This window comes from Glarea lozoyensis (genome assembly GCF_000409485.1).
Source record: "Glarea lozoyensis ATCC 20868 chromosome Unknown GLAREA7, whole genome shotgun sequence".
Taxonomy (NCBI): domain Eukaryota; kingdom Fungi; phylum Ascomycota; class Leotiomycetes; order Helotiales; family Helotiaceae; genus Glarea; species Glarea lozoyensis.
In genome coordinates, this window is record NW_007361002.1 from 663,994 (window position 1) to 691,373 (window position 27,380).

Consider the following 27,380-nt stretch of genomic DNA (forward strand, 5'->3'; position numbering starts at 1 on the left):
CATTTCGGTCCTATTGTCCATACTCAAAGTCTTGACCCATACAGGGTAATTTTGGCGTTCGTCGGTGTTTACATAGGAAATCGGGTCACAAAACATATTTTTATTTTCATTCGAAAGGGAGAAGGGGCACATATATATACATATGTCATGACCCCGCATAGCGTGGGTACAGGCGAAGAAAATCCAACATTGCAGGAGTTTTGATAGGGTCCTAGAGGACTGTTCGTTCGTTTTTGTTTGTGTTTGGGATTTGGCATGGGCGTATGGAGATGGGTTGTGTGATGAAGGAAAGGCGGGGTGGTTTGGATAGTTCGTGGCGATGGAGGCGGGGTGGTTTGGATAGTTCGTGGCGATGGAGGCGGGGTGATGTGATGGGGGAGAATGGTGTGAGTGGGGGAGAGAGGAAAGAGGAGAGAGAGAAAGATGCAGAGGATTTTGTCGCGTGTTCATGTAATGTGTGGTGTGCGCTAAATACCCTCTTTGAATTGAGCAAACAATATCATGTTTTGGTTTCTAGTATCATGATTCTTTACATGCCGCGTGACATCGTCTCTTGTCTAACACCCATAACCCGTTAAGCCTGACTCAAATTCTGGTCGTCCGAATTTGATATTTTCTACTGAATAGATAAGTACCAGCGTCTACGATTTATACCACCACTTTTGAGATTTAGTCATTAGAGATCCAAGTCCCTAAAGATTTCACCTGAAAGATGGCTGAGATCTCCAGATCGTCTTGATGACACTCGTTCTAGGCATTTACCAAATATCATAACATAGGCCAAGTTCGACGAATCTACTCATAACGTATGCCTGCCCTTTTTAATGCATGTATGAAAGTGTCTCACAAACTTAACAACTTTCTTAAAGCACATTGTCAAGGTCCGGTACGTCAGAGAATAGGAAACAAGTTATGAAATGCTATCGCAAACTAATGTACAATGCCTCAGATCAACGCCTGATTTCTCATTTCCAGCATTCAATCTCATCCATCCCGGAACGCCAATTGGAAACAACGCAAAACTCCCTGATGATGTGAAAGCCATGAACGCCAATTTGAAACGAGGGATATCCTGATCAGTGGAATCCATCTTCCGGATTCATTTAATCTTATTCATCCATCATGGACTAGGTATCCAGTACGCCTTGAAAGCCAATTTGAAGCAAACTAAACCAATGCAAAACTCCCGATGATTCCAACGCCTGAAAAGGTCCAAATTTGAAAGAGTCCGAAAGATTTCTGATGAATTTAAACAAGGTCTGATGCCGAGTAAGAATGAAATCCTGATGAGAAACCTGCGTAGCGATAGACCAAGCATTCTGATAATCGAGAGCGATGAGGGCCGTGACTTAAAAACACAACCAGCTCGCCTCAAATCTGCAAATTATCAATCCCCCACATTCTAGCCAGTAGCGCGGGAATAACCCTCTGCTCGACTCGAGGAACCTCACATGTCTTCCCCCATCTGTCCCTAAACACATCGTGGACCATATACGTCAAGCGCCTAATGACATGAGGATCCTTCGTGTACATCTCATCGTCCTTACTATCTCCCGCCATCCACGAGAGTAGTTTGAGATGCTTGAATCGGCTGAGCATCACCCTGATTGCCTTTTTCTCTGCGTCTGTCTTACCAATCCAGCATTTCATAGGGAGGGTGAGGTGTTGCAAGCGTCGGGTATCGCGAGTGTGAAGGTACTTGCTGAAGATATCGTAGGGACCACCTCGTACGACAAGGCTATCGGTTGCAAAATTGAACCAGCAAAGTGCTTCGCCGAATTTTTTGGTTGAGAAAGATAGATCGTAGCATTTGACTCCCAGGTAGTAGGATTCCTTACTGGCTCGCATGATTGGTGGTAAATCAGTTTCTGGTCTTATGTTTACTGTGAGGCTTCCATCAAATTCGTCTACTGCATCAACCTTGACGTGGACTTCTTGTTGGCTGTCTCGCAATGCCATATTCCAGATCATTTCGCGAATCTCGGCTGGAAGATTCATGAAATTTGGAAATTGTCCCTTGCCCTTTCTTCTTCTTCCAGCCATACTGTTTATAAGGGCAACAGGGAGGACACCTTGTTCGAGATACGGTCTGTAATCCCTCTTGAGCTTGATCTTTACCTCATCGCTGAGATTTCGGTCCATCCAGATAACAAGTCTCTGATTGTCCCATGATTCATATCCAAGATTGGTAACCTCCACGGAGGGGTCAATAGATCCGCTTGGAGATGTTCTCCCCGAAGAACTGCTATATTCCAAAATTGCGAGATCCGATGGACTCTCCCATGGTGTAGATGGAATCACTGGAGATGGTGGATTTCTTACAATATGAGAAGCAAACCCCGGTGGAGGGGAGGATTTCGCAGCTTGGGAGTATGTACCAGTGAAAGACGTGGTAGAAGGTTTTGAGACAGCGTTAATATCCAAGGGTCTCCAAGCTTGCTGTTTCTTTTTGGGTTGTCGTGGTGTTCCTGTATTGGGATTCAGCCTGACGGATGCCGATGGGGTTTCCAGTTCGTTTGGAGTATGTGACTTGGCCAGGCTGTTTGATACTGGTGAAAGGTCTGACTCGACCGAAACCTGTGTTTTGGAAAGGAGGTCGGATATTTTGTCGACGGTGGCCTCCTGAGCTGGCAATTCTGAGTCTGATTGTACTGCTGGCTTCGAGGATAGTCTCGCATTCACGCCTGCAAGTCGTTCCTGTAACGCCTGTGATACCCGTGACGTATTGGGAGTTTGTCTGGTTGTAGTTGCAACGTCCGGATTATGTGAATACCTGCATTTGATCCCAAACTTACAAGCCCCAGTCTGAAGAAAATCATAACAGGAGCCCTTGGGTTTGGAAGGAATTTTTTTGGTGGTGTTGACATTTCCATCTTTCTTCGCGAGAGGCTCAGAAGTCTTGTTGCCGCCATTCTTACCATTTCTCGGGTTGTTTGAATTGAGTTTTGCAGGTTGCGCAGTTGCCAATGTGGAAACCTTTTGTGTGGCCGCAAGATCATGCGCAATTTGACGTTGGGGTCCAGGCTTAGAAGGCTGGCTGATGGGGGCACGAGAACCGTTAGAAAAAGATGCGTTAGTGGAAGGTTTTTGTTGTGACGCCGCCTTTTTGTTGTCAGCTGGTTTTTGCGCTGCGGCTCTTGGCTGTTGTTTTCGTGTTGCTGGCGGTTTTCCAGATCCATGATGGTCTTGCTTTGACTCATTATGTGCCCATTTTGCTTGGTTGTTGCGGTTATTTGGGCGGCGCTGGTTCCTGCCGGCGTTGGTCGATTTAAACAAACAGTTTTTGCCGTTGTCTTTTTGGTTAGAATTGGGATGCTCTTCGGTTCCCCGTTGAGATCCCATTTGGCTGCGAAATATCAGCATCAGAAAATTTGAAGTTTGCATATGCAAAGGTGAGACTCACTGGGTAGTGTTGACGACCCTACCAGAGGGTTTGGAGGTCCCCTCAGACATGTTGACGAAGGGTGACGAGCTCGGTTAAAGAACGTGTTCAACAAGGTGACGTTTGTACTTTGAATGTATATCGATAGTAAATTGCTTTTCAAGAGAAGTTTTTCAGCCTGGTCGTTGTAGGAAGAGCTCGGGGTCAAAGTTATATAGCTGAGGAGGGAAGGTGCAAAGGAAGATGGAAGATGTGACTCCACAAGGACACGTCATAATAGTAAGGGAAGACAATGCATTTGAAGAATTTTTGGATCTTCAATTTAAGCTCGCTTCTGCTTTCGCGGACACCGTTGGTGACTATTCGCGAGTGAACTGAGATGTTGTCGGACGACCGTCACGGGAGCTAGTCCGCGATTGGCACCGGACACGTCTAGTCGTACCAAAGAAACACCACAACCGCACGAAGATGATGAACAATAGTCACGAATTGGAGACATTTAGAAAGGCGGCCTAAAATAGAATATGTCCATCGGTAGAACATGTCCATCTCAATGCAAGACATAATGTCGGATTTCTGCCAAAGGTCTCCATGGCATTGTCACTATTTTCAACATTTCCAACAAGGGACCACGTATCTGCTCATATTTCCCTCAGTCAGCCTCGCCAACCCAGCAGAGAGTGTAATGGGAACTGATTGGTACTATTGAGTGATTGAAATTGTGGGACGGACTTACAAGATTCACCATCTTCGCCTACTTCGAGCTTACTCATTTCATGACAATATCAAGTGTCAGACATCCACAAACAAGGAACAAAACCCCAGTGTTCACCAGAATACGCTGTAAATTTTAGGACAAGGACTCTATCTGCAAGATGCGCCTATTCTATGACAACAAGACCTGGTATTATACATTTACTTTTGTTTAGAATTCATTCTCATCGCTTCCAGCAATGATAACATTATTGACCTTCAGAACCATGCGGCACAGCTGCGTCGCCAGCATCAGCTGCTGCCGCTTTCCAATAAGTGGGTCAATGACGAAGGCATCTCTCATGTCGTTGCTTCCGGTTTGCATACAGTCTACTCCTAATCTGGTGTTCTTCTCAGTAACCTGTCGACTTTTGATACTGGCAAGTGTCTCGATAGGCGATAGACCAGAGTTCTCGGCGAGAGCCATTGGGACAGCATCGAGCGCATCAGCGAACGCTCGCATGGCGTACTGTTCGAGTCCTGGTGACTTTACTGCTGCATCTTCGACAGCGAGGGAGCAGGCAATTTCGGCAGCTCCTCCACCATACACTACACGGTTGTCTCGGACAAGATTTCGTACAACACAAAGTGCATCGTGTATAGAGCGTTTAGCCTCATCGATGATCTGTGGCTTATTAGCATAAAACGTGACATCGACCGGACCCACATACCATTTTGTTGCTTCCCCTGACGAAGATGGTGACAGCCCTAGTGTTCGCGCACTCCTCAATGACCAACATCTTTTCTCTGGTGGTTCCAAAGCTCATCTCTCGCACAACTCCTGCCTTTCCAAGTTTCGCCGCTGACAAATCCTCAAATCTTGGTACTATCCTTCCGTTGGTTGCAATAGCAATCAACTCAATCTCTGGACCACCAACCCATCTCACGGCTGGTAGCTTATTCTGAAGTAACAAGTGATTGGCCTCATCATCAAATCCCCACTGGCAAATGACTAGATTGGCGCCGGTGTCTTTAATCTGCTTGATCATTTCCTCAAACTTTTCCTTTTCGTAACTCTGGAGCTTCTTAAACTCCTCCACGCTGGTAATATCAAGCTTATGCTTGGTCTTTGGCTTTGGGGGCTCGAAGGCACATGTTAAGATGGCAATCTTGGCGTCTCGAACCTCATCTGGCATCTGCGGGTGGGAAAAGTCCTTGTCCACAATAACACCCTGGATAAGTAACGAATCCTCGAGCGAACCACCAACTTTTCCGTCAACCTTGATCAAGTCGAAATCAACATCCTTGCGTTCAAGATCTGCTACCGAGAGAATAGCATCAACGGCAATGTTGGCAAATTGATCGTGAGCCTTGGAGACAATCTTGCTACCCAAACTCGTTCTTGAGACCTTAACCAGATTTTCCTTATGTGTCTTTGTAAACTCGATCGTATCCGCAATCTTTTCCAACTCGGCAACCGCAATATCGCAAGCCTGATCATAACCATCTGCTATCCGAATTGGGTGGATTCCCTTGTCGATAAGTTCTGCTGCCTGCTCTAATAATGCACCTGCGAGAACGACCACACCAGTTGTACCATCACCGATTTCGTCGTCTTGAGATTTCGAAAGCTCTACTAGTAATTTTGCCACATGGTTCGAGATTTCCATCTGCCCAAGGATAGTCGCTCCATCATTGGTAACTGTGATATCTCCGTCTGAGGATATGAGGATTTTGTCGAGCCCTCGTGGGCCAAGGGAAGTTTTGACGATGTTTGCTACCGTTCTCGCAGCGAGGATATGTGATTTGACAGCTTCGTTTCCGTGTTGTCGCTTCTTCTTGCCTTGACTAAAAATTTATTAGAAGCGTCAACTTGCTATACAGGAGCCAGTACTTACTCTCGAACCACAATGAATGGTCTGCCTTGCTCATCTTTCACCACGGAAGCTGGGAGGAATGACTGTCAGTATACAGCAATTATAACTTCCAAAGCTATCACATACCTTGCGACATATCAATATCTAGAACAGGTTAGGTTAGCTGGACATTTGTAGTAGTAGAGAATAACTTACTCATCGCCATTTTCGTAGATTTCCGGGCACTTGGTGCCTATAAACTGAACTTTGCGCACTCTATAGTAACAAAAGTCTATTTCTGAGGTTACCAGGTCTGCTCAATAAAGTGCTGTCTCATTAACGCGGTAACATGCTATAGTCGCGTCTGCAGGCAAGCTATTTTCTTTGCTTCGAAATTCATTGAAGCCTAAGGCGACAATACTTAGCGTCTTTTTCTCAATCCGCATTTCGGGCCGATCTCGATGTCAGTCCGAAGACGAGGCCGACTCCTCCTTCACATCCACGATTCAATTCCTCCTCCCAATTGGTGAGGCTTTTGGTTACGAAGAAATGCTGTACGAAGTGAAGAAGTCACACATGCTCTTATGCCTGTCTATTATTGTCTTAACCACAAAGCCATGGTCAATTCCGGTCGGCAAGGTGTGGTCAATCAAGAGACCGTCTTCTCTTATTTGAAGACCGAGACATGGATGCGCTGCTATGATCACGGGTATCAAGACCTCACATTTAGCCATATAACTAACCAAAGCAAATGTTTGAAATATCTTTTTATTTCTCCCCTCAATCTACCAGCTTACCACCTCGCTCACTCTCCAATCGCTCTCCCCCACCCATCCTTTATACAAATCTTCCCTCCCCAAAACGAGGAAGAAAGAAACCAAGGTATCAAGCAAAAAATCTGGACAAGAAAGAAAAAATCGCTGCAAAATGCCGCTAAACATTTTAATGTTAGAAAAAACGAGCACACCGCTGTTGTTAAAAGAAGCTCCCGTACTCGTAAGAAGAGATCACAGCCGTTCCATGTGCCGGCCGTCTATTCGTTTTAATGGCAGTAAAGTCGTCCTAGACATGTGTCCATCCAAACTTCGGGGGTTGTATCCCATACCCTCAGGTATATTCATTCGCATCCATATGACCTTCCATCCATCCGTCCCACCACCCGTCTGTCCACACCTTACCACCATTCATTGGTCAATCACCATGAAGGTACTGATCTCGGCATAAATACCTAATGATGTTGACTACTTTCAATGTCTCTAGATCTTTTGTTGTTGAGTCCTCCTGAAAGAGCTTGAGGTATTTTCGACATAAAAAAGACAAACCCCAAGACTTTGACTAAACAAAATAAAAACATGTGTTTTCGACATAAAGGAGCCACCGAATCCAGTTGGCGGTTCTCTTTCGTCTCATTCAGGAGGATAGTTGGTGTTGGTAGTTTGTTTGTAAATGCTCATTTTGAATCCAGAAGATTCCCTGATACGCCCCTGTCCCAAACGCCTTATGCTAGCTTGTTGTTGTATTGAGACGAATACGTTGCTTTCGTGTGTATCTACCGCGTTGAAAAATATGTATCACGCCAGAAATCTGCCTATACAAGGACTTGATTGAAAATGAGGGTCTCATGATGCTGCCTTTTGTGCCTTTTCTTGAGCTCTGGCGCTCCTCGCAGAACGAACAAGGGGGGCAAGCTCAATCAGGTCGGAGCATTTTCGCATAAAATCATGCTGGATAAGTATTAGCACACACGTCTGGTTTAAATAGCTTGGTAAACTCACCCTCAGAAGATCGTGCGCACTAGCTCGCTTCTCCGGATCAACCTTGAGAGCGAATTGCAAGAAGTCTGTGAATACCGGACTGAGCGCTCCTGGGTCTTTGATGGTTGGAGTTCCATTGGTTGCAATAAGGTAAAGAGCTCGTAATGGCGATTCGTTCAAATACGGTGGTTCACCCTCAATCATTTCGATTGCCATGATACCCAGTGACCAGATATCCACCTTGCGGCCATATTCTTTTCTGGTCACAACTTCAGGTGCCATCCAGTATGGTGTGCCGACCATGGTGGTTCTCTTGTTGTGGGCTTCATTGATTTGGGCGCAGAAACCGAAATCAGCTTTTAAGAGTCAGTGGAGCAACATAGATGGGAGGGGTAGCAGAACGTACTAAGCTTGATGTTACCGTCCAGAGATAACAGTATGTTATCAGACTTAATATCTCGGTGGATCACACCTTTGGAGTGTAAGTGCTGCAGTCCTTTTAATGTCTCCCGGCAGATAGAAGCAATTTGCCCCTCAGTCATGATATTGAACGTGACAACATCCGTCAAACTTCCTCCCTCCATAAATTCCATAATAACCCACAATTCGCCAGTGACTAGGAAGCTGTCAATAAAATTGACAATGTTGGGATGTGAGCTGTCTTTCATAACTAAGATCTCGTTGATAATTAGGTCTTTCTTCGGCTGTTGTTCGAGATTCATCTGCTTAATGGCAACCAAACGATTGGTCCCTCTCTCGTAACCAGTAAAAACACCACCCGAAGCGCCTTGGCCGATTTTAGTGAGTTCTTTGTATATATCCCTAGGGTCACCCTCGGTGCAAATCTGCTTTAATCTCGCTACAATGTCAAATCCAGTGCTTTGGCGTGGCCTTTGTCTTGGCCGCGGGCCAGGCTGTGCTCTTGCCTGCTGACTCGGATGCGGAATGCCATTGAGCTCTGGAGGGCGCTGAAATTGAGCTTGTGGTGTAGGAGGTGTCTGACCAGGTCCTCGTTTGCTGAGTTGCCGCGCCAATTGAGCTTCCTGTGTCTGATACAAAGCTTGCTGTTGTTGTTCATGGACCTGTTGCTGGTACGCCGCCTGTGGAGATATAACTTGAGTCGGCGGTGCTTGATACGGAGCGTTGCCGTTGGAACGTGACTCTGATCTCGACCGGTGTTCCTCTGGAAGCATCGGCGACGGTTCTGGCGGTGGAACATATGCTAAAGCTGGTAGGTCTTCACTCTGTCTCTGAGGAAAAGAAATACCAGAATCTTTGTTATCTCCCATAGGCGGAGGAGGTGCAGCTCGAGTCGGCCCTTGAAAAGAAACAGGTGGTCGCGGAGCGGGACGACTTGGAACAAGACCGTTTGCGTTTGGATTTTTCTGCTGAAGTGCCAGACCTTGAGAAGACCCAGGAGCTCCAGGACGTGGCACTGGCGGTGGAGATCTTGGATTCTCGAAACTGGTTTCATGGTTTGATGGGAATCGGGGACTCGCAGGTGGACTTGCCATTGGGCCATAGCTCGACGAACTGAGAAGTCCTGGAGATAATGGAAGAGGGGTAGGAGTCGAAATCGGCGCCCGCATTTCTGGTACGTTGGCGTGCTCGAATTTATCCCACACGTCGTCTTGTCCCTTCTCGGCATTTTCCTTGTAGAAGCCTACGATATCGACAATTGCTTGCGGATGTTCATCTTGTTCCTTTTTCGTAATCCCACTGTCATTCAACATGCGCTGCCATTCTTTTGGCAGCCCCTAGGAGTATAATTAGCGACCGTTAATATACGTAGTAGGAATGCAACATGTCGATGCACAAATCTAAACGTACTGTAAATTGTCCGGTATCTTGGTCATATCCAACATGCGTTACGTGAACTGGGTTTTCTGGTGCTGATATCTTTGGCCCGCGTGGCGATCCAATTCCAATCTGGCTCATGAAGCCCGAGAAACCAGACTTCTTTCTCATCATCCCTAACTTTGGCTCCCTACTTTCGTCCGAGTACCGTTTGGGGCTGATGAGCTGGTTCTCACCCACGCGTGGAGCGCCCTTCTCGTTCATCATAATCCTGTCCGTCGTAGTGAAACTTGCTGACTGTTGTAGTGGTGGACCGAGACCTCGCGGATCCGGGCTCGTGTGAGATAAGGGCGGGGGAGGTGGTCGACGAAGAGAACTCTGATAACCTTTCACGCTCGATGAATCCAGATGATTTAGAATTCCCGACCCATCAAATGGGGCTCCCAGCAATTCTTGCGAAGTCTTCTCGCTCAATGGACGCGACGATTGATTCACTCCAGTTTTGCCGACCGGCGCACCGAACTCAGATGCCCCCAAGATTGGCGAGGGACCCGAGATCTGATGATCCAGCGATGAATTTGACGACGCATATGCTGTGGGGTTGGGCGAGGTGGGAGTTCGATGATGACGGGAGCCGTTAGAGCTTCCTGAATATGGACCGTGTGGGTTGGGGGCAGAAGGCGCTCGCTGGAGACTGCCAGAGCTTTTCTGGGTGCGGAGGGACGAGGACTCATTTCCTGGAGGAGGTCGTTTGGTCAAGCGTCGAGTGGTGGCCTTTATCTCTTCCATGATGAGGTCAAATATGACAGAAGGGAATTCGGTTCAGCGCCAGACAATTCGTACTGTTACAAGCCGCTGCCGTTGAAGTATGCGGTGGATGGTGCTCTCGTTTCGAATGCGCCGGTACATAGGCGGGCTGATTGGCGGGCGGTAGCAAGACCGGTTCTGTGTTCACGACCTATCCATTAACTAGCTAGCCACGAGTGCAGAAGGTGGGATGTTTGTGGAAGGTCGATGCAGATAACTCGTGGAGGGTGGAGAGTCGCAAGGGGAGGGGTGGAGGAGTTGGCGAAGAGAATTGAGGTACAAGAGAAGGGGGGGTGGTAGTAAAGGTGTAGCAAAATAGGATAATCAGATGAGGTATTGAGTAGGTAGGTATGGCAAAGTGTCGAGTACCGCAGAGTAGGAGGTGTAGGCGTAGGCGTAGGCGTAAGCGTATGATGGCCGAGTAGTGGGAGTGACTAGGAAATTGGCAATAGAGGAGCTGCAGTACTAGGTGAATAGACCAAGAATTCCTTTGGGGCGGCTGGAGGGCCTAGGAGGCAAGTCGACTGGCGCTCCGTCAATGCTTGGTCGTGGTGGTTTGCGGTGCAGAGTGAGGTTTGCGGTTCGCTGGAGAGACTACTGACAACAGTCCGGACCACCTGGACTGTGGGCAAGCAGCATTTTCCTGCTCCAGCTAAAGTGGGACAGTGACTCTCTCATTGGCTCTACATCCTTGCTCACCCCTCTATCACAGGTTTGGGTCCATCAACACCGGCACCCCTCCAACCCCCCGCAACAACAACAACAAGAATCAAAACATTTGTTCGTCCCACTACATTCGACGATACTTTTACTGCTTCGGCCTCGATTACTTCCCATCCGCAGTTCCTGACATGCGGTGGCAGACCAAGCCTAGTGCGTGCACCTGGACCTGATCGCTACGAGTTGAGACAAGACATTTCACAGAGGCACCACAGCCCCAGAGGCAGTCGAGTCGCAGAGCACCGCCGTTGATGTGCACTTAAAGTTGACAACGGCGACGGCTGCCATCGTCTCAAAGCTGTCTCCGACGTCCCAAGGATCCAAGCCGTCCCCTCCTGTGTGCCGTTCTACAACTCAGTTGTCCATCACACCATCCCATTCACGGCCCAAAAAGCCTCATGCTTCCTGCTTCCGCAAAACGTGCATGGCTCAGGCTGCAGACGGAGCGTGGGCCCTCGCTGAAGGCTGCATCAAGGAAGAGTACAGAGTGCTGGTACAAGCGACACATTTCTTTAGGTTGTCCTGAAGATTGGAGGATGCCTCGAGGTACTTTCTGTATGTACACTCAGCCGAGCAGCGTATTTGCGCCATTGGAATTTCCTTCTACCAATCGGAGCCGCGGTTAGAATTCCTAATTTTGGCTACCGGAAGAAGAAGAGGACCACTTCAATAAGAATTCGAGCTGGAGACGAGCTCCCAGATAAAAATTACGGCATGCTCTCCTTGCTGATGAGCACTACAACAGTTCCGGTGGAGACAATGAAATGCGGAGGGAGTCGAAGGACCCAGCCGGTGATTGTCGCCGAGATGCAGGATGGCCAAAAGGAGATGAACATGCTGCAAACGCTTTCGTGTCGGGTTACAAAGACCGCAAAAACTCCCACCTGCAAGACTAAGATTCTTGTATTATAAGTTATGTACCTCGACATCGAACGTTTGTAGTAACGCAGGAACACGTCGTCACTTGGGTGTGACGAACTCTCGAGATTTTCCGAATCGAGCGAATCAATCGAGCTTCAAGGCCACTCAGTTTTTGCCAAGAAGGAAGCTCAGCCCAGGAATCTTTTGTAAGGAGAACTTCAAGCTACGTACAGCAATCTTTGTTGGACTGCAGGAGAATTGACGCATTTGATACGCTCGAGGACTCATGGATTTTTAGGGTGACTTGCCCTCGGGTCGCCTAGGGGAAAATGCTGGGAATCTTCTAGTCAGCGGATTCGCGCAAGCTGTCATCTGCTCCTGACTCTTCGTGGAAGATATGCATCTAGGGGGTTCCAATTGTGGAACTTGAATTGAGGTTCGACATCCACGTAGGAACTCATTGTCAAAGGCATCTTATCAAGGAATTATGCCCAGGCTAAGCATAGGTTTTGCTCAAGGATGCAACGTGGTCGAACCGTAACGCTCATATAGCAGTTGAAGACTGAGTCTCCTCGAGTCAATCCTTTGTACGCCTGTTTCGTATGATATCATTTGTTCAATCAGTAAGTCAATATCTCGAGCATTTATCGCCCCAGCTACTCGATTATTGTTTCGGGCGAAGACCTCGGGAGCAGGCGGACTGTAAGCAAAATGAACTCGGTTGTTGTGTACTTTTTTATTACCAACTCCTCAGTCTGCTACAATTGATGCTGCTATGCTAATGCCAGAGATACAAAGAGTGAGATCAGGCAAGAGAATGATTCCGCAACGGCTTCCATCCCTTCCGTGTCAGGGCTGTGTATTCCCTTAGCGGTGGTCAAGGTATCTTTAAAGTATACTCAAAATCAAGAGACCGTTATTACAAACTCTGTGTTCTAGTCTCCTTCCTTTCTTAAATTCGCGTCTCCGGTGCATGATGTCTTTACAATGTCATTCAGCTTTCTCCGACACTCCTTATAGAATGTCATATTGTAATGTTAGTCTTCCTAGAACATTACTGTAGCTAATTTTCCCGATGCTTTAAGTAACCGTACACACTTTACGAACTCTCCTTACTTCATATGTTCCCCATGTCCCCCGGATCAGGAAAATTTGGTAGGCTGAGCCTAGAAGCTTCTCGGAAGCTCCTAAAGGTTCTATCACGTGCGCAAACTTCGTGGTCACCCCACATCGAGGATTTTGGACTACGTTAAGTCATCGTGAATACTGCGAAACCATCTCAAAAAGCAGATACTACCAAACTTAGAGAATTGAAAGGTTCACTAATTAAACTCCAATCTAAATCCTTCTAGTTCCTCCGCCTCCAGGCCTATACACATATATCGAGAATTCTAGTCTTGGGCCTTCCATCATCAACGCCAGAAGAATCCCTGCTAAAGAAGTCGCTAGTCAAGCGAAGTACTCCACTTCAGAATTTCCTAGAGCTCGACCCCGACCATCCATGCTCTAGTACAATCTTCCCTCATTCTGTTCTTGACACCTCACCCTCGAGCGGCTTCTTGCATGAACTCTTTTGTCAATTAACAATACAACGCTTCTTTGCAGTTTCCCATCATTTCCGCATTGCGTATTCACGCAGCCCTTTCGAAGCTGTGACATTCTTGAAATTGATTCGGTGGCCTCATAACCGTACGTCTATTTAGTCCCCCTCAGCTCCCAATCCAGTGGTTTGCGACAGTCAGATCACCTGTAACTCGTTGCGCCCGTTGCAGAGCGGCACTCCATCATGTTTACTGAAATATTGATATAGATCAAGATTCAATTGCCCTGGTTACACTTACTATCCGCGCTCCATATCTCCATCCCCCGATCCTGATCAACCAGTATTCTCGAAAAATCGTCATGGCTTCTGTGGAAGCTAACACGACCAATGGCAGCGTATCTGCTGCGCAGCGGTTGATGCAACAGCATGCAAAGCATGATGAGGCACACCAGCCGACTATTGAGGATGTGCCGGATGAAGAGGATTTGACCCCTCATCCAACTCCTGTATCGTCCAGCATCCTCGAGTCTACCAAAGACAACTCACCTGCACCAAGCTGGGCAGCGCCCATGTCGGCAAAGGCAGCTGGAAAGCAAAAGGCAACCGGTGCCCCAGAGAAGGAGAACAAGCCCTTAGACACCCAGTCCGAAGCACTCTTCCCAGGTCTAGGAAGCGCACCAAAGACAACTGCTGCTCCCATATGGGCAAAAAAAGGAACTTCGAATGGAAACGGAGTACCAACAAATGGTAGCTCGACACCCAACTCGGGTGTGAATACGCCACCTATTGGCACTCCACGGCCCGGTGGAGCGCAATCTCTAGCTGGTCAGGTCAATGGCACTGTGTATACCTTTGGACCAAAGGATCTATCCCGTGCCGCGACCAAAAAGCCACTCCCAGAGATTTTAAGGGAGCTGAGTAAAAAGCACAGGGTAAACTTGAGCCAGACGACTGGGGAAGGCGGTGTTATCAAAATTAATTTAGCAGGTAATCAAGTCCCAGAAGCCAAGAAAAAGGATGTATTTAGGGAGTTAGGATCCCACATCAATACCCAAGTAAGTTATTTCTGAAAATCGAAAGGTATCCAACTAACTCGTCACCAGAAATCGATCAATGTTCCAGTGCCACGTTCCGTTAGAGCTCACATCATTGGCAAAGGAGGATCGACAATAAAATCCATCCAACAAGAGTCCGGGGCTAAAATCCAGTTACCGAAAGTCGAAGACACGCCTGAACTTACCGATGAGGAGGATGATACCATTAACATTGTTATTGATGGAAACCCAATCGCAGTTCAGCTTGCGAGAGCGGAAATCGAGAAGATTGCGAGTGCGCGAGGCGCGACAGTCAACACCAAGTTGCGCAACGTTCCTGCAGAATTGTATCCTTTCATATTAGGGGCCAATAACTCCGGTGTCAACCGCTTGGAAAGGGCGCATGGGGTCCAAGTTCAAGTTCCTCAGTACCACAGATGGACAGAGCAGGCACCGCCGCGTATTCCATCCCGAGGTCAAGCGCCAGCTTTCTTGCCTGCACATGGAGACAATCCTATTACTCTGGCTGGTGATCGTGCTGCTGTCATGGCCGCTCGTTCAGAAATCGAACGCCTAGCTCAAGATCTTCAACGGCAATTAACTATCGACCAGTTCCCTATGGATAATGGCCGCCATCAATTCATCATTGGCCCACGAGGCGTATCGCCACAAGATTTCTACGCTGAGACAAACTGTGCGATCATTCTCCCAGACAGCGCCGAGGATGATATGATCACAATTATTGGCCCTGCAGACCAAATTGCAGCGGCAACGGACAAAGCTCAAGAGCTTGGAATGGGCATGCAAGTCACGAGATTAGACGTGGCTAGGCTTCTCAGAAATGTTCCTTCTCCACAAGAACATGCCCGAAATTTGACCCATTATTTCATTGACCGTCTGGTGTTCGATACGATAGATAAAGTTCACCAAACTCAAGTCAATGCTCCTCTCGGAGCGAATGGAGAATCTGGTCCTTGGGATATGTATTCTCGGGAAGGTAAAAATGCCATCAAAGCGCAGACGGACATTAGACAGATATTGGAAGCCCATCCTCCGGATCGTGTAGCTGCTTTGGACGTTGATGACTTTTTCCATAAGCACCTTAATACCGAGTACATGTCGACGGTTAAGAATGACTATGGGGTGCATCTTGTGATTCCTCAGGACAAATCTTCACCTCTTGTGCTCGTTTACGAGGGAGAGGAGGGTCTACAGCCTCAATACGGTGTTCCACGCGGCCAACCAAGCCCCTCGGACATCGAGCTTTTCCGGCAACGCGTGGCAGCTGCTAGAAAGTACATTTCGGATAGTATAGCTGCTCAGGGTGAAATTATCGAGGTCAAACTGGAGGTCCCAACCATGTAAGCCGTACATCCCTTGCATTTTGTCCCCGCTAACAATGACAGATTCCATCAGCGCCTGAGAAAGTACATCAAAGACGAAAATTCAAAACGTCCAACTGGGCAATTTCCAGTCAGGGTGCACCCACGTGGTCCATCTCTCATAGGCTTTAGCGGTCCTAAGCCAGCTGTTGAGAGCTTGGTCGCTAAAGTCGAGGAATGGCTAAAGCAGGCGAAAGAAGATGAAAAGGGACGTGGTTTTACCCTCTCTTTCGAATTTCCCCAAAAGCACGCAAAACAGTTGATTGGCAAAGGTGGAAGCAACATCACAGAGCTCCGCGAAAAATTCGACGTCGACATCCAGCTTAACGACGAGGGGGTTGTAGAATTAAAGGGTCCAAAGGCCAAAGCCGAAGCTGCTAGGGCTCATATCACGTCCCTCGGTAAGCAATGGGCGGATGAAACTACCTACACTCTCAAAATCGAGCCCAAGTTCCACAGCGAGCTCATTGGTGCCGGTGGATCTCAAATCAAGAAACTCGAGAAGAAATACAAGAATGTTCAAATTCGATTTCCACACTCTGCCCGCCCAGCTCGGGATGATCAGTCAGTTGCTGATGGCGCGAGTGATAGCGGCCGCCGTGGAGCTCGCCAGCAGCAAGAACCGGACGAGGTCATCATTCGAGGTCCAAAAAAGGGTGCTGATGAGGTGAGGGCCGAAATCTTGGATCTACTTCAGTACACAAAAGATAATTCCTACTCTGCAACTGTTTCAGTCCAAGCTGGTCAAATTGGCTCTTTGATTGGTCAACGGGGTGCTGAAATGGACAAAGTCCGCTCTGAGACAGGAGCGAAGATTGATGTCCCAAATGCGCGGGATCATAAAGATCAATCTACCAGAGTCGAGATTTCGATTAAGGGCACCAAATCTCAAGTTGATCAAGCTAAAAAGATAATTGAGGAGAAGAAGGCCGTCTTCGACAACACTGTTTCCAAGACAGTCGAAGTTGATAAGAAGCACCACAGAGCATTGATTGGCGCAAAGGGTAAGAAGAGTCCTATTCGAGATTCTCAGCGGTTGACTAACAATTTTGCAGGTGCGACCATTGATGGCATCGTCGCAAATGCCGGTGGATCAAGATCAAACACATCTGGCCAGACTGTACAATTTCCCAAGGCTGATGCTGATGGCAATCTCATAAAGGTCACAGGCACAACCGATGTGGTCGACAAAATCATTGCTAACATTGAGCAATTGGTCACTGAATTAGAAAGCCGGGTCACGGATTTCGTTGACGTTCCTAGCCAAAAGCATTCGTCACTCATCGGACGTGGGGGTGATGTTAAGAGAGAACTCGAGTCGACTTTCAAGGTTTCAATCGACGTTCCTCGCCAGAACAGCGATGAGACCAATGTCAAAATCACTGGGTTGCCAGCGGATGTTGAGAAAGCCAAATCACATATTGCCAGTCTTGTGAAGGAGCAGGAAGGTGAAACAATGCAAGTGCCTCGCAGTGTTCATCACAGCATTTCCGACAACGGTCAATTCTTCCGCCAACTGCGAAACAACCACAAGGTTACCGTTGACGTTAATCGAAACGATGTGCCCCCGAAACCGGCAGCTCCACCAGCCAATACGAGTGGTTCAGCACCTTTGATCACCGACGAAGCCGACGATTCTGGTGAAGCACACGAGTTCAAGACTGTAGATTTAGCTGAATCCGGCCTTGAGGGCGACATCCCATGGGTCTTGCGTGGGCAGACAGACAGTGTCGCAAAGGCTAGAGCTATGATTGAAGCAGCTATTGAACAGGCCTTACAAAACACAACTATTGGCTACCTCAGCCTGCCAAACCCAGACACCTACAGGTTTGTTATTGGCCGACAGGGAGCTGGAGTCAACGCCATTCGCAAGGCAACCGGTTGCAAGATCACCGTTCCACGCGAGCGCACCAGCAATGAGGCTATCGAAATTGTCGGAAGCGCTGAGGGTGTTGAGCAAGCTAGAGATATGATTATCCAAGCAGTCATGGAGGGACAACGAAACAGCCGATCATGATAGGGAGATGAGAAGCTGTGTGATTGAGACAACTCTTTGGGGAATTTATTGATAGATGCATTGGTCCATTCTTGGTTTTAGTTGATGGGGGCAAGATTCAAGCCGATTTAGCATGCTGGGAAAGGGAAAATTTTATGCATTTTTCTTGGAAGGTGGGGTTTGTATCAAAACGAAGAGGGGAGATGAAACTATAGTATATTTTAAAAGGGACTCTTTGTGTATTAGTCGGGTCCTTCATATTCATATTCATTGTTTATACCTAAGGATATGATGAGTCTTGGAAGCCTTTGTGATTTGGCTGTGTTGTATCATGACCCAAAGGTGAGAAATTAACAGACCTATAAGTCGACTCGCCTCATAAGTCATGAGTCTCGAATCGTTGGTTGCGAGTTTCGAGCTGTTGGATCAAAGGTTGAGCAGTCACCTGCCTCAATACCTAACATACCTATGACTGTTATAAAACACCACACGTGATACCAAAGAAATATAAAAGGGCATCCTCTAGGATATCGTCTCCTTCCTTCCTTCATCTCTCGAAGACCATAACGTTCGAACTTAGGTTCAGAAGATATCAAAGATCAAGAATATACAGCCCCGCAAACCTAAACTCCTGTCTACCTCGATACGTCAACTCAAGCGAGATGTCTGAACCAGCAACTTCAAAATCCCCAGACCGCTGCTATGGCATCCTAGCACTCCGCTACGATCCTTCCCTCCCGCTGACACCCAAACCCAAGCTTTCCTCAAAAAACACAAAGCTACTGCTTATCCACCAAAATCGCAAACACGCACCTACTTACTGGACCATTCCTAAAGGTCACCCGAAACCCGAAGTGGATCTCGATACGTTGGACACCGCTATCCGTGAGCTGTGGGAGGAGACAAAGATTACAATTTCTGTCAGTGATATAGTTACGTTTCCGATCGGACACCCGAGTCCGGGCGAGATGAATAGTCATAGTACGGTTGAGGTGTATAGGACGCCGGGTAGGTATGTTGGGGAAGAAGGGAAGGAGGTTAGGTATTGGGTTGCGGTCGTTGGGCCGGAGGTGGAGAAGGATATGGAAGCGCAGAAGGGGGAGGTGGAGAAGTGGAAGTGGTGTGGATGGGATGAGGGGATGGGGTTGATTACCTATGATGAGGGGAGGGAGGTTTTGGGACGGGTTAGGAGGGCGATTGATGGGGATGGGTTGTTGAAGTGATAGTGTGGGGGACAGGATGGAGGTTTGAGTTCTGGTGGTTAGGAAGGGTTGTGGTTTGTGAGGGGAAGGCAATATTATAGATGTGTTCTACTTGTATTTGTATACCGGATTTTTGGAAATCATATAGTACTTCTCCAGAAGTGCTGGGCTGGTCAGAGCAGTAAGAAAAATGTACGATTAGACTTAGAATACTACAATCGATGCTTTTACATAAGACTTGAGAAAATATACATCATCATCCAATCGAGAGCTTTTGGGGTAGAAATCAATTTAGTAAATTTTCCATATATTTGTAAGCCCAACTCCGCTCCCCATAACTCCATTGACTATCAGTACAGGCAGTTTTAATGTGACAGAGAAAGGGAACCTCAAACTAAGCTCGCCCACCCTGTAACCTGTAACTAGGTAGTACTGTGACCCACTTCTCCTGCCTCCTAATGTGAGATGCCGCGATGATAGTTCTAACTGTACCTATAGATTTGGAGAGAATTGAATTGGAAGCGGGCGTGACGAAAGACGTGATGTGTGTGGAAATGTTGGTGTTGTCAGAGGCACGGAAGAACCTGTCTATTTCCTACTTTATTCTTCTTGTTCAGACGGCTCGGTCTTCTTAAATACAAGGTGGCTTTCGTAGAATTTGAGCATCTTCAGTTGTTAGCAGATCGACTAGTATTAGCAATGTGGTTCATTGACATACCCTCTGTGGACAACGTTTATATACCTGCGAAAGAGGGTGTTGCGTTTTGTGTTGACCCTTCCATGTTAAGTAGACAAGAACATCCCCTTTGGCTCCTTCGCAAGCATCAATCGCAATCACATCTTCTTCCCAGCTTCCGGTAGGAGGCTTAAACTCTTGTTTGACACTGGCAGGGGGTGTAGAAGACGCTGGGTGACTTTTGCGCCCTCTCTTTGCTGCTGTGCCGCCGCCATTTGCACCAACGCTAGATCGACCTCGTTTACGTCCTTTTGGTTCAGATGTTTTCTTTTCCTCCCAATCTGCTATGATAGCCTCTTTGCCTCCAACCTTTGAGAGGTACGCGGTGAGAACCTCAGGTGCGGTTATCAAGTTCTCTTCTGGCTCCCATGTTCTATCCGATTTCTTCTCGAATCCTGCCCATTTGACCTCGTACTTGATAGTTCCGTCCTCATCATCAACAAGATGATTTAAGATCTTTTCAACGATATATCTGCTATCTATTAGTTTTAGAATTTTCAAAATCCTATGGATATACGCACTCATCCTCGTCCATGTCTTCATCATCGTCTTCCTCATCTTCATTTGCGACAGATTCGACTTCCAATTTCTCTTCCTCCTCTTTGGCAGCTTTTGCCTTGCCCTTTCCTTTTCCATTCGGTTTGAGGGTTTCTACCTTCTCCTGTCTAATTGGAACTCCCTGTCTAATTGGAACTCCGAGACCTTCGCTATCCTCGGAGCCTTCATCATCGGAAATTTCTGCGCGCACAATCAGCTGCCATTCTATCCAACATACACCAGCACCTTCCGAGAACGGTATAATCCGCAGAAACTGTTGCGTATATGACTGTTGCCGAGTTTATCTCTACTTACGAGGAGGCATGTTGTGGTGAAGTGATGGACTATCGTCAGGTTCGAAAGTTGATTGCTACTGATGCGCCGATTGAATTGAGCCGATGCGCAAGCACTTTACAGCATACATCGAAGTAGCTGAGGATGAAGTACAATCTGAATCTGGGAATACGCAAGCAATTGAACCTTCTTACGTACTGGCGAACCCGAATTAAGTCTGCGAAGGAAGAGAGCTATATGAGCTTCAGGATTTACGCGACGTGAAGCCGTTCGCGAGAGTTGGAGAATAATGGGGCGTCTGGGAAGTTGGGGAAATCACATGATCTCAAATTAGCTACTGTTTCCCGTTTTAGTGCAGCCACTCTTCACTTTTGTCACTCCTTCCATCAATCTCAAGCGAAACATACGACAAGGCGACCAAAGTTGTTCAACATTGAAGGAGGTCTTGCTGAAAAGGAAAGCGGCTTAAACGGAAGAATGTTTCTTCCAGTGACAAAATTTCCGGATCTCATTCATGTCTTTTGCACAATAGTATATCCAGAATTGCATGTCGAAATATTATTGCAGATTGTCAGGTTTTGATCAAAGTTCGAAGAGGATGTAGGTATTGTGACGTACAATTCTGCCACTTAGCTCTTGCACTTTGTTGCTTGTGGAAATGCAAGATACCTGATACCTTCGTCGTTTGCTGCGACAGCGATACCTAAGGGTACTGTTTCTTCCTCTTCCCTACTGAATTTTAAACGATCCTAATTTCGATTCTTTTACCCCCTAAGATCAAAGATTGAAGTCTTTTAGGAAAGCAGTGTGTTTACTCGGTCACCTTCCAGACCTCTATCCTCAGAAGCGTTCTCGGTCCAAGAGCCCGACCGCTTCCATTGTTAGGTGAAAAGCCTGAATAATCAGACTGATTGTCGTATCCTCAGTCTGAGAGTATTGTCAGATTTATATTTCTTGAACCAGTTGTTGTTGTTGCAGAGACATAACAATTGGCACTATTGAATTCAAATTTCGGAGGGCGATATCTTCCATGATGGTCAGCATCATCAAATAGAACTCAGGCGACTTGCTGGGAACCGACCTAGGACATGCCCTCTTCCCGTTGGACCGTCATGAGAGTGTCGTAGGAACGACAACGGGTAAGAGAAGCATAACCATTCTGGAACCATGGCATGGCTTTGGACATCACGTCCTTCACTACCTTAATAACCTTCATGAATTGGCCAGAGGCCGTGTGTCATACATGGTCAGACTGTTTAATAATGCCACGATCGCGGTGCATGATATGCCACCAATTGTCCTGAGTGCTTGTTGCAGACTGAAGGCATGACCAGATTCTGCTACACCCTACAGCCTGTACTGGCGATGGGCCGCCAGGTGTGCTCATAAGGTCATTGTTATAGGCAGACGCGTGTCTGTTGTTTCTAGTTCGAAGCCTCTCTTGTCTCGTTGGCTCAAGGGTATTTCCTTCGCTCTTTGCAGTGCCACTTCGGCCTGTATGGGTCGGTGCTGGGAGTGTCTGTCTGAGTTGCCGTGCTCGTCGCGTACAAATCTCGCCTGATTCCCAGAATACTTTCTTTTAGGTTTTATTCAAGATGTCTTAAGTGTGTTGGCATTATTCAAATCGGGTATTCGGCACATCACTAGCATCAGCGCCTTATTTGACACCACGTAGTCCCGGTATAGGTTACTTAGAGACGGAAACACGTAGACATGCTCAGTCTTCCTTTCTTGCATCGTATCATCGTGTGGATGGAAAGAAATATTATTGTCTAGAAGCTGTTCGAGACTCGCATGAAATTATGAAGAGGACACGGGATGACTACTGGCAGGTTTTTCTTTTGCTAACAGTCTAACAGGTCAAATAACAAGCACTGTAGTTCGATCATCTCCTACGAGGCTTACTTATAAAAGTTTATTTTCAAGTGCTGATAATAGCACATGGTGCCGCATAGGTCATACTAGGATAAGAATTGTTCATAAAATTGATATAATTATGAACGCGGAGCATGCTAGTATGAATACTACCATGTCGAACTTCATATATATAACTTGCAAGCACGTTCAGCTGAAAAAATTGATTCTCATGGGATGATCGTCAAATGATATGCCACGCCAATCCACAACCAACAAGAAGCGAGCCCCTGATATTCTGTTTTCACAACCCGTCCAATTAAATCCACTTAACCATTACTTGCACAATAACAGTACCCATTTGTCGGTAACAAAGGATAAATTCCAATGTAGGAGTGGGATTTCCATACCCCTTGTAAGCAATCGACAAGGATGCTCGTAAGACGACCTCGGTCGATTACCTGACCCACGCATCAGCCTCAACACGCTGTGTAGCTGACCCGGCTCTTCCTTCGGACTCTCACGTCTGACCATCTCCTCTACAACTCTTCTCTAACTTCAAAATGGCACCTTCGAAACCATTCACAGCCATCATAATCGGTGGCAGCGTCGCTGGATTAACGCTGGCCCACACGTTTGCACGTGCAAACATAGATTATGTCCTCCTAGAAGCGCGAGACTCACTGGCACCGCAACTAGGAGCTGGTATCGTGATTATGCCCAATGGCTGTAGAATTCTGGATCAGATGGACTTGTTGGAGACCATGAAGGAGTTTATGACGCCGATGGCGCTGTATTATAGACGGAAACGGAGTGGTGAAGAGATGGGTGTTGCGGATTGGCCTTTACGTGTTTCAAAGAGGTGTGTTATATTTTCTATATTTCACTCACTTTCAGTGCCATAGAAGTGGTATTAATAACGCCTACAGGTTGGGATATCCATGTGGTATTTCGGAAAGACAGATGTTCCTGGGGAGTATGTATGAGCAGTTGAAGGATAAAAGTAAGATTTTATTGAGGAAGAAAGTTGTTAAATTTGAGCATGGGGATGAGAGTGTCACAGTACACTGTGAGGATGGGAGCTCATTCCAAGGCGACTTGGTCATCGGTGCTGATGGGGTACATTCGAAAACTCGCGCCGAGATGCAGAGGATTGGTAACGAAAAGGAACCCGGAATCATGGATAGGGATTTGAATCGTGAGTTTTAGCCCGTTTCCACCAACAAGCCAGTAGACCAGGGCCATCGATTCCACCCAAGTGATGTATACAGGGAATCATCTTAGAAGACGTGTTTTCATAGTGCAAGAAGATACATAACTTCACTTTTCATGCTGACTCTTCACAGGCATTTCAGCAGGTTACAACGCCATATACGGAATTTCCCCTGCCCACGAGACACTAAATCCAGGCGACTCTCATGTAGCATCCGACATTGATCATTCTTCTCTAGCATTCGTATCCAACCATGGCATCACACAATGGTTCTTCTTCTCTAAACTCGATCGAAACTACAAGGGTTCCTCCATTCCCAGATTCACCAGAGAGGAAATGGAGGCTCAAGTAGAAAAGCACAAAGACTTTCATTTCACCGAAAAGGTGACGTTAGGAGATTTGATGAAGACGACGACGAGTTTGGGTCATGTGGCGCTTGAGGAGGCGAATCATGAGCATTGGTCGTATGGGAGGATTGTGTGCGTGGGAGACGCTATTCATAAGATGACTCCTAATGTATTACTCCTTCCCTCTCTAACCGTTGTCACGCTGACATATTTCAGATGGGCCAAGGTGGAAACCGTACCTCCCCTCCTCCCCAACACTATCTCAGATACTAATCATAAGCAGAAGCAATCGAATCCTCCGCGACCCTAACAAACCTCCTCCATGCCCTCCTCGCCAAACACCCAAAGCCCAAAACAGCAGACCTAAAACCCGTATTACAAGAATACCAAGACCAGCGTCTCGCCAGGACACACTTGATGATTCGTCTCTCTGGGTTGATGACGCGAGATCAAAGTCTCGCTAACCTGAACTACACGCTCAGATTTTTGTACTTTCCACAGCCAAGTTCGGAGCTTTTTACTGGTATGTTCTCTGTTTGATTGTGTTTATGAGGGTAAAGGGGTGAAGGGGGAGAAGATTAACGAGCTGTGATAGAAATTAATACGGAACTTTTCACTTCTGGACCGTATTTGGAGTTTCTTCCTAAACCACAAGTCACAATAGGGAATCAGTATTGGGAGAAGGATGAGCAGGGTACGGATGGTGTTAGAGCTCGGTAAGTGGTTGTGGTGTTTTGTGAATCGGATATTGGCTAATTGATCGCAGGTTGTGAGCGATACTTCTTCATAGACTAGTTGTGAGCGAATTATAGTTTGGATGGGATTTGTTGTATACCAGAAGCATTGGGTAGAAAAGATTCATTGGGACGTATGAATAGTTAGATTGCTAGCTGCAAATAGATTCAAACTGTCTGATTCCAGCATACTATCATCCATACAATAAAATCATAAAGCAATGAAGCAAACCGACTTCGATTGGCAACAGAACTCGAGGCTAATACTTCCCACTCAGGTCATCCAGGTAGCGGCAGTGCACTCACACGCCTAAAGCGTTTTTCTTGCTCGGGTCATCTTCGTCCACTTAGAGGAAGTCCTCTATTCCCTACCAAGTCAAGCAACAAATCCTCCATAGTCCCACGTCGGACATCAACATTCACTCAAATTCCTCCAGTAAACGACAAACTTAGGATAAATGCGATTTCGCCGACTATTAAAGCGAAGCCTCATTTATGACGTCAGATGTCAGCTACAACTTTCAGAAACATGTGCTAATTCAACACTCCCACCTATTCGAGCTTGACAAGTAACATACCATTATGAGCTCTCCCCTCAGATTTGAAGAATTTATCATTCACGAGCACTTTGATCTAGCTCTGATGATTCGGCTCGACTTGAAAACAGCAAAACCTTACAGGGGCTTTGCTGTGATGGGATTCGGGAACTATGTTGAGATTCCATTTGGTGGAAGGACGCACCAGTTAGTACTCAATTTACTCAAAACTGGTGAATGACTAATAGGTCAAAAGAAATTATTAGGAGTCGGGTAAAGAAATTCAATTTAGGAGGACAGTTTCTCAATGACTGTGAGCCTAAATTGCAATGTTCAGTAGTGGTAGTCTAGCGTGATCTGGACAAGCCGCAATCATTCAAATCAAGCGTCATATGTGTTCACAAGTTAAAGCGGGAAGTGTAGAGCTATTTCAAAACGGTATCTCGTTATTGAATGTATTAAATATTGTCCGAGAATATCACATCAAACGTGACTTTAACATCTAGATTGGACGGGCCACATCCGTAGATGCATGCAACAAAACCGTCCGTACTGCAAACATTCCCTTATAAAAACCTGTCTTCGAAACGCCGTCGCAAAATGACTCAACCCAACCAACTAGATACACCAGAGAGAACTTATAAACAACCATTCTTCAAATACAAACGAAGGAAACATGCCAGAAAACCTCGTAGTTAATCCGCCAAAGAGATGTTCCCCGATATATGACCATGTGCATTATGGGGACAAGAACCTCTTCTCTTGCTTGCTTTTTGCGGCCTGGAAGTCTGCGGGCTCCTCAATATCGATTAGTAAAGAGAGTAACCACCATCGATGATGACGTTAGAGCCAGTCATGAAAGCGGAGGAGTCAGATGCGAGGAAGACAGCTAGTCCGTTGAGATCGTTAACTGCTCCGAGCCTTTGCTGAGGAGTGAGACTTTTCCAGATAGCCTTTTGCTTGTCAAGAGCTGGGACGTTGTTCAAAGCAGTGTCCATGTAACCAGGAGAAATGCAGTTAACACGGATGTTATACTTGGCCCACTCTGCAGCTAGAGACTTGCCGAATTGAATAACACCAGCCTTGGATGCGTTGTAGCAAGATTGCTCTTGTGGATAGTTGACAATAGAACCGGACATAGATGCAACAAGGACGATAGATCCCGCCTTCTTGGACTCCATCATAGCTTTGCCGACCGCCTGAGACACCAAGAATGAACCAGTCAAGTTGATGTCAATCAATCGTCGCCACATATCATGATCGTATTTCTCAGCTGGGATGTTGGAACTGTGACAGTATTAGTATGCATATTATGACCAATTTGAAAGATGAATTAAAGGCCTGCTTTAAAGGAATATAAACTTACTCGGCAATACCAGCAGAGTTGATGAGAACATCTGGAGCGCCATATTTCTGCACAACTGCCGCGACGGCGTTCTTGATAGCAGAAGCATCGCGGACATCGATAGCGAAAAATTCAACGGGAATTTTGGAGTTTGTCGCATGGTGAAGCTCTGCGGCAGATTCAACACCAAGGTCTGGGTTGGCATCGAAAATGATCATTGCCTTTGCGCCTGCCTCAATACAAGCACGAGCCATATAATTTCCTAATCCTCGAGCACCACTATTTGAAAACTCGTCAGCTTTGTTTCAAGAGTTATCTCAAGCGAAGGTTGAAAACTCACCCAGTAACAATAACAACCTTGCCCATAATAGAACCCTTTTGCATAGTTGGAGTCATCTTCTTGTACATCTCCTGTGTCAAGGGGACAACTCGAGCGGGATCTTCTTCACCTTTGTCCCCAACCTTCAAAGTAGAGGACTTAGCCTCACCGCCATCGAAAGAAACAGCGGAAACCTCCTTCTCGGAGATGATCTCGATGTTGCGAAGTTTTGCTCCCGCGGTGAATGCGGCGCGAGCAACCTTGGAAGGACCAGCAGCGCGAGTGGCTCTAGTAGCACGAATAGCGACTCTTCCAAACATGATGTCGAGTTAAGAGTATGTAAAATAAAAAGGCCAAAGAGTGTGATTGGTACAAGAGAGTGTGTGTGCAGGTAGCCAAAGACTTATAAAAAGGTTTCTTGGGCGAACTTGCAAAAGT

At 46.8% G+C, this 27,380-nt stretch overlaps 8 protein-coding genes across 8 annotated transcripts; 3 read left to right on the plus strand and 5 right to left on the minus strand.

Annotated features, from left to right (window-relative positions):
• Positions 1–1,371: 1,371 nt before the first annotated feature.
• On the minus strand, positions 1,372–3,453 carry GLAREA_01408 (uncharacterized protein; the record flags this gene model as incomplete). The annotated part of the gene is made up of 2 exons (XM_008088624.1): positions 1,372–3,346; positions 3,404–3,453. The coding sequence occupies 2 exons, from the start codon at positions 3,451–3,453 to the stop codon at positions 1,372–1,374; spliced, it is 2,025 nt and encodes a 674-aa protein (XP_008086815.1).
• Positions 3,454–4,307: 854 nt separating this feature from the next.
• GLAREA_01409 (GroEL equatorial) lies at positions 4,308–6,157 on the minus strand (the record flags this gene model as incomplete). Its single annotated transcript, XM_008088625.1, has 5 exons — positions 4,308–4,760; positions 4,807–5,923; positions 5,974–6,022; positions 6,079–6,096; positions 6,148–6,157. 5 exons carry the CDS (start codon positions 6,155–6,157, stop codon positions 4,308–4,310), a joined length of 1,647 nt encoding a protein of 548 aa, XP_008086816.1.
• Positions 6,158–7,550: 1,393 nt separating this feature from the next.
• On the minus strand, positions 7,551–10,271 carry GLAREA_01410 (Protein kinase-like (PK-like); the record flags this gene model as incomplete). The annotated part of the gene is made up of 4 exons (XM_008088626.1): positions 7,551–7,655; positions 7,707–8,041; positions 8,092–9,442; positions 9,516–10,271. The coding sequence occupies 4 exons, from the start codon at positions 10,269–10,271 to the stop codon at positions 7,551–7,553; spliced, it is 2,547 nt and encodes an 848-aa protein (XP_008086817.1).
• Positions 10,272–13,772: 3,501 nt separating this feature from the next.
• GLAREA_01411 (Eukaryotic type KH-domain (KH-domain type I)) lies at positions 13,773–17,846 on the plus strand (the record flags this gene model as incomplete). The annotated part of the gene is made up of 4 exons (XM_008088627.1): positions 13,773–14,468; positions 14,517–15,808; positions 15,854–16,833; positions 16,885–17,846. 4 exons carry the CDS (start codon positions 13,773–13,775, stop codon positions 17,844–17,846), a joined length of 3,930 nt encoding a protein of 1,309 aa, XP_008086818.1.
• A 641-nt stretch (positions 17,847–18,487) lies between these two features.
• GLAREA_01412 (Nudix) lies at positions 18,488–19,048 on the plus strand (the record flags this gene model as incomplete). Its single annotated transcript, XM_008088628.1, has 1 exon — positions 18,488–19,048. The coding sequence occupies one exon, from the start codon at positions 18,488–18,490 to the stop codon at positions 19,046–19,048; it is 561 nt and encodes a 186-aa protein (XP_008086819.1).
• Positions 19,049–19,627: 579 nt separating this feature from the next.
• GLAREA_01413 (Chromo) lies at positions 19,628–20,625 on the minus strand (the record flags this gene model as incomplete). The annotated part of the gene is made up of 4 exons (XM_008088629.1): positions 19,628–19,693; positions 19,746–20,235; positions 20,285–20,501; positions 20,616–20,625. The coding sequence occupies 4 exons, from the start codon at positions 20,623–20,625 to the stop codon at positions 19,628–19,630; spliced, it is 783 nt and encodes a 260-aa protein (XP_008086820.1).
• Positions 20,626–23,011: 2,386 nt separating this feature from the next.
• Positions 23,012–24,728, plus strand: GLAREA_01414 (FAD/NAD(P)-binding protein; the record flags this gene model as incomplete). The annotated part of the gene is made up of 6 exons (XM_008088630.1): positions 23,012–23,310; positions 23,378–23,646; positions 23,795–24,177; positions 24,225–24,243; positions 24,292–24,531; positions 24,604–24,728. 6 exons carry the CDS (start codon positions 23,012–23,014, stop codon positions 24,726–24,728), a joined length of 1,335 nt encoding a protein of 444 aa, XP_008086821.1.
• A 1,359-nt stretch (positions 24,729–26,087) lies between these two features.
• GLAREA_01415 (NAD(P)-binding Rossmann-fold containing protein) lies at positions 26,088–27,262 on the minus strand (the record flags this gene model as incomplete). The annotated part of the gene is made up of 3 exons (XM_008088631.1): positions 26,088–26,565; positions 26,645–26,902; positions 26,964–27,262. 3 exons carry the CDS (start codon positions 27,260–27,262, stop codon positions 26,088–26,090), a joined length of 1,035 nt encoding a protein of 344 aa, XP_008086822.1.
• Between the last annotated feature and the right edge of the window lie 118 nt (positions 27,263–27,380).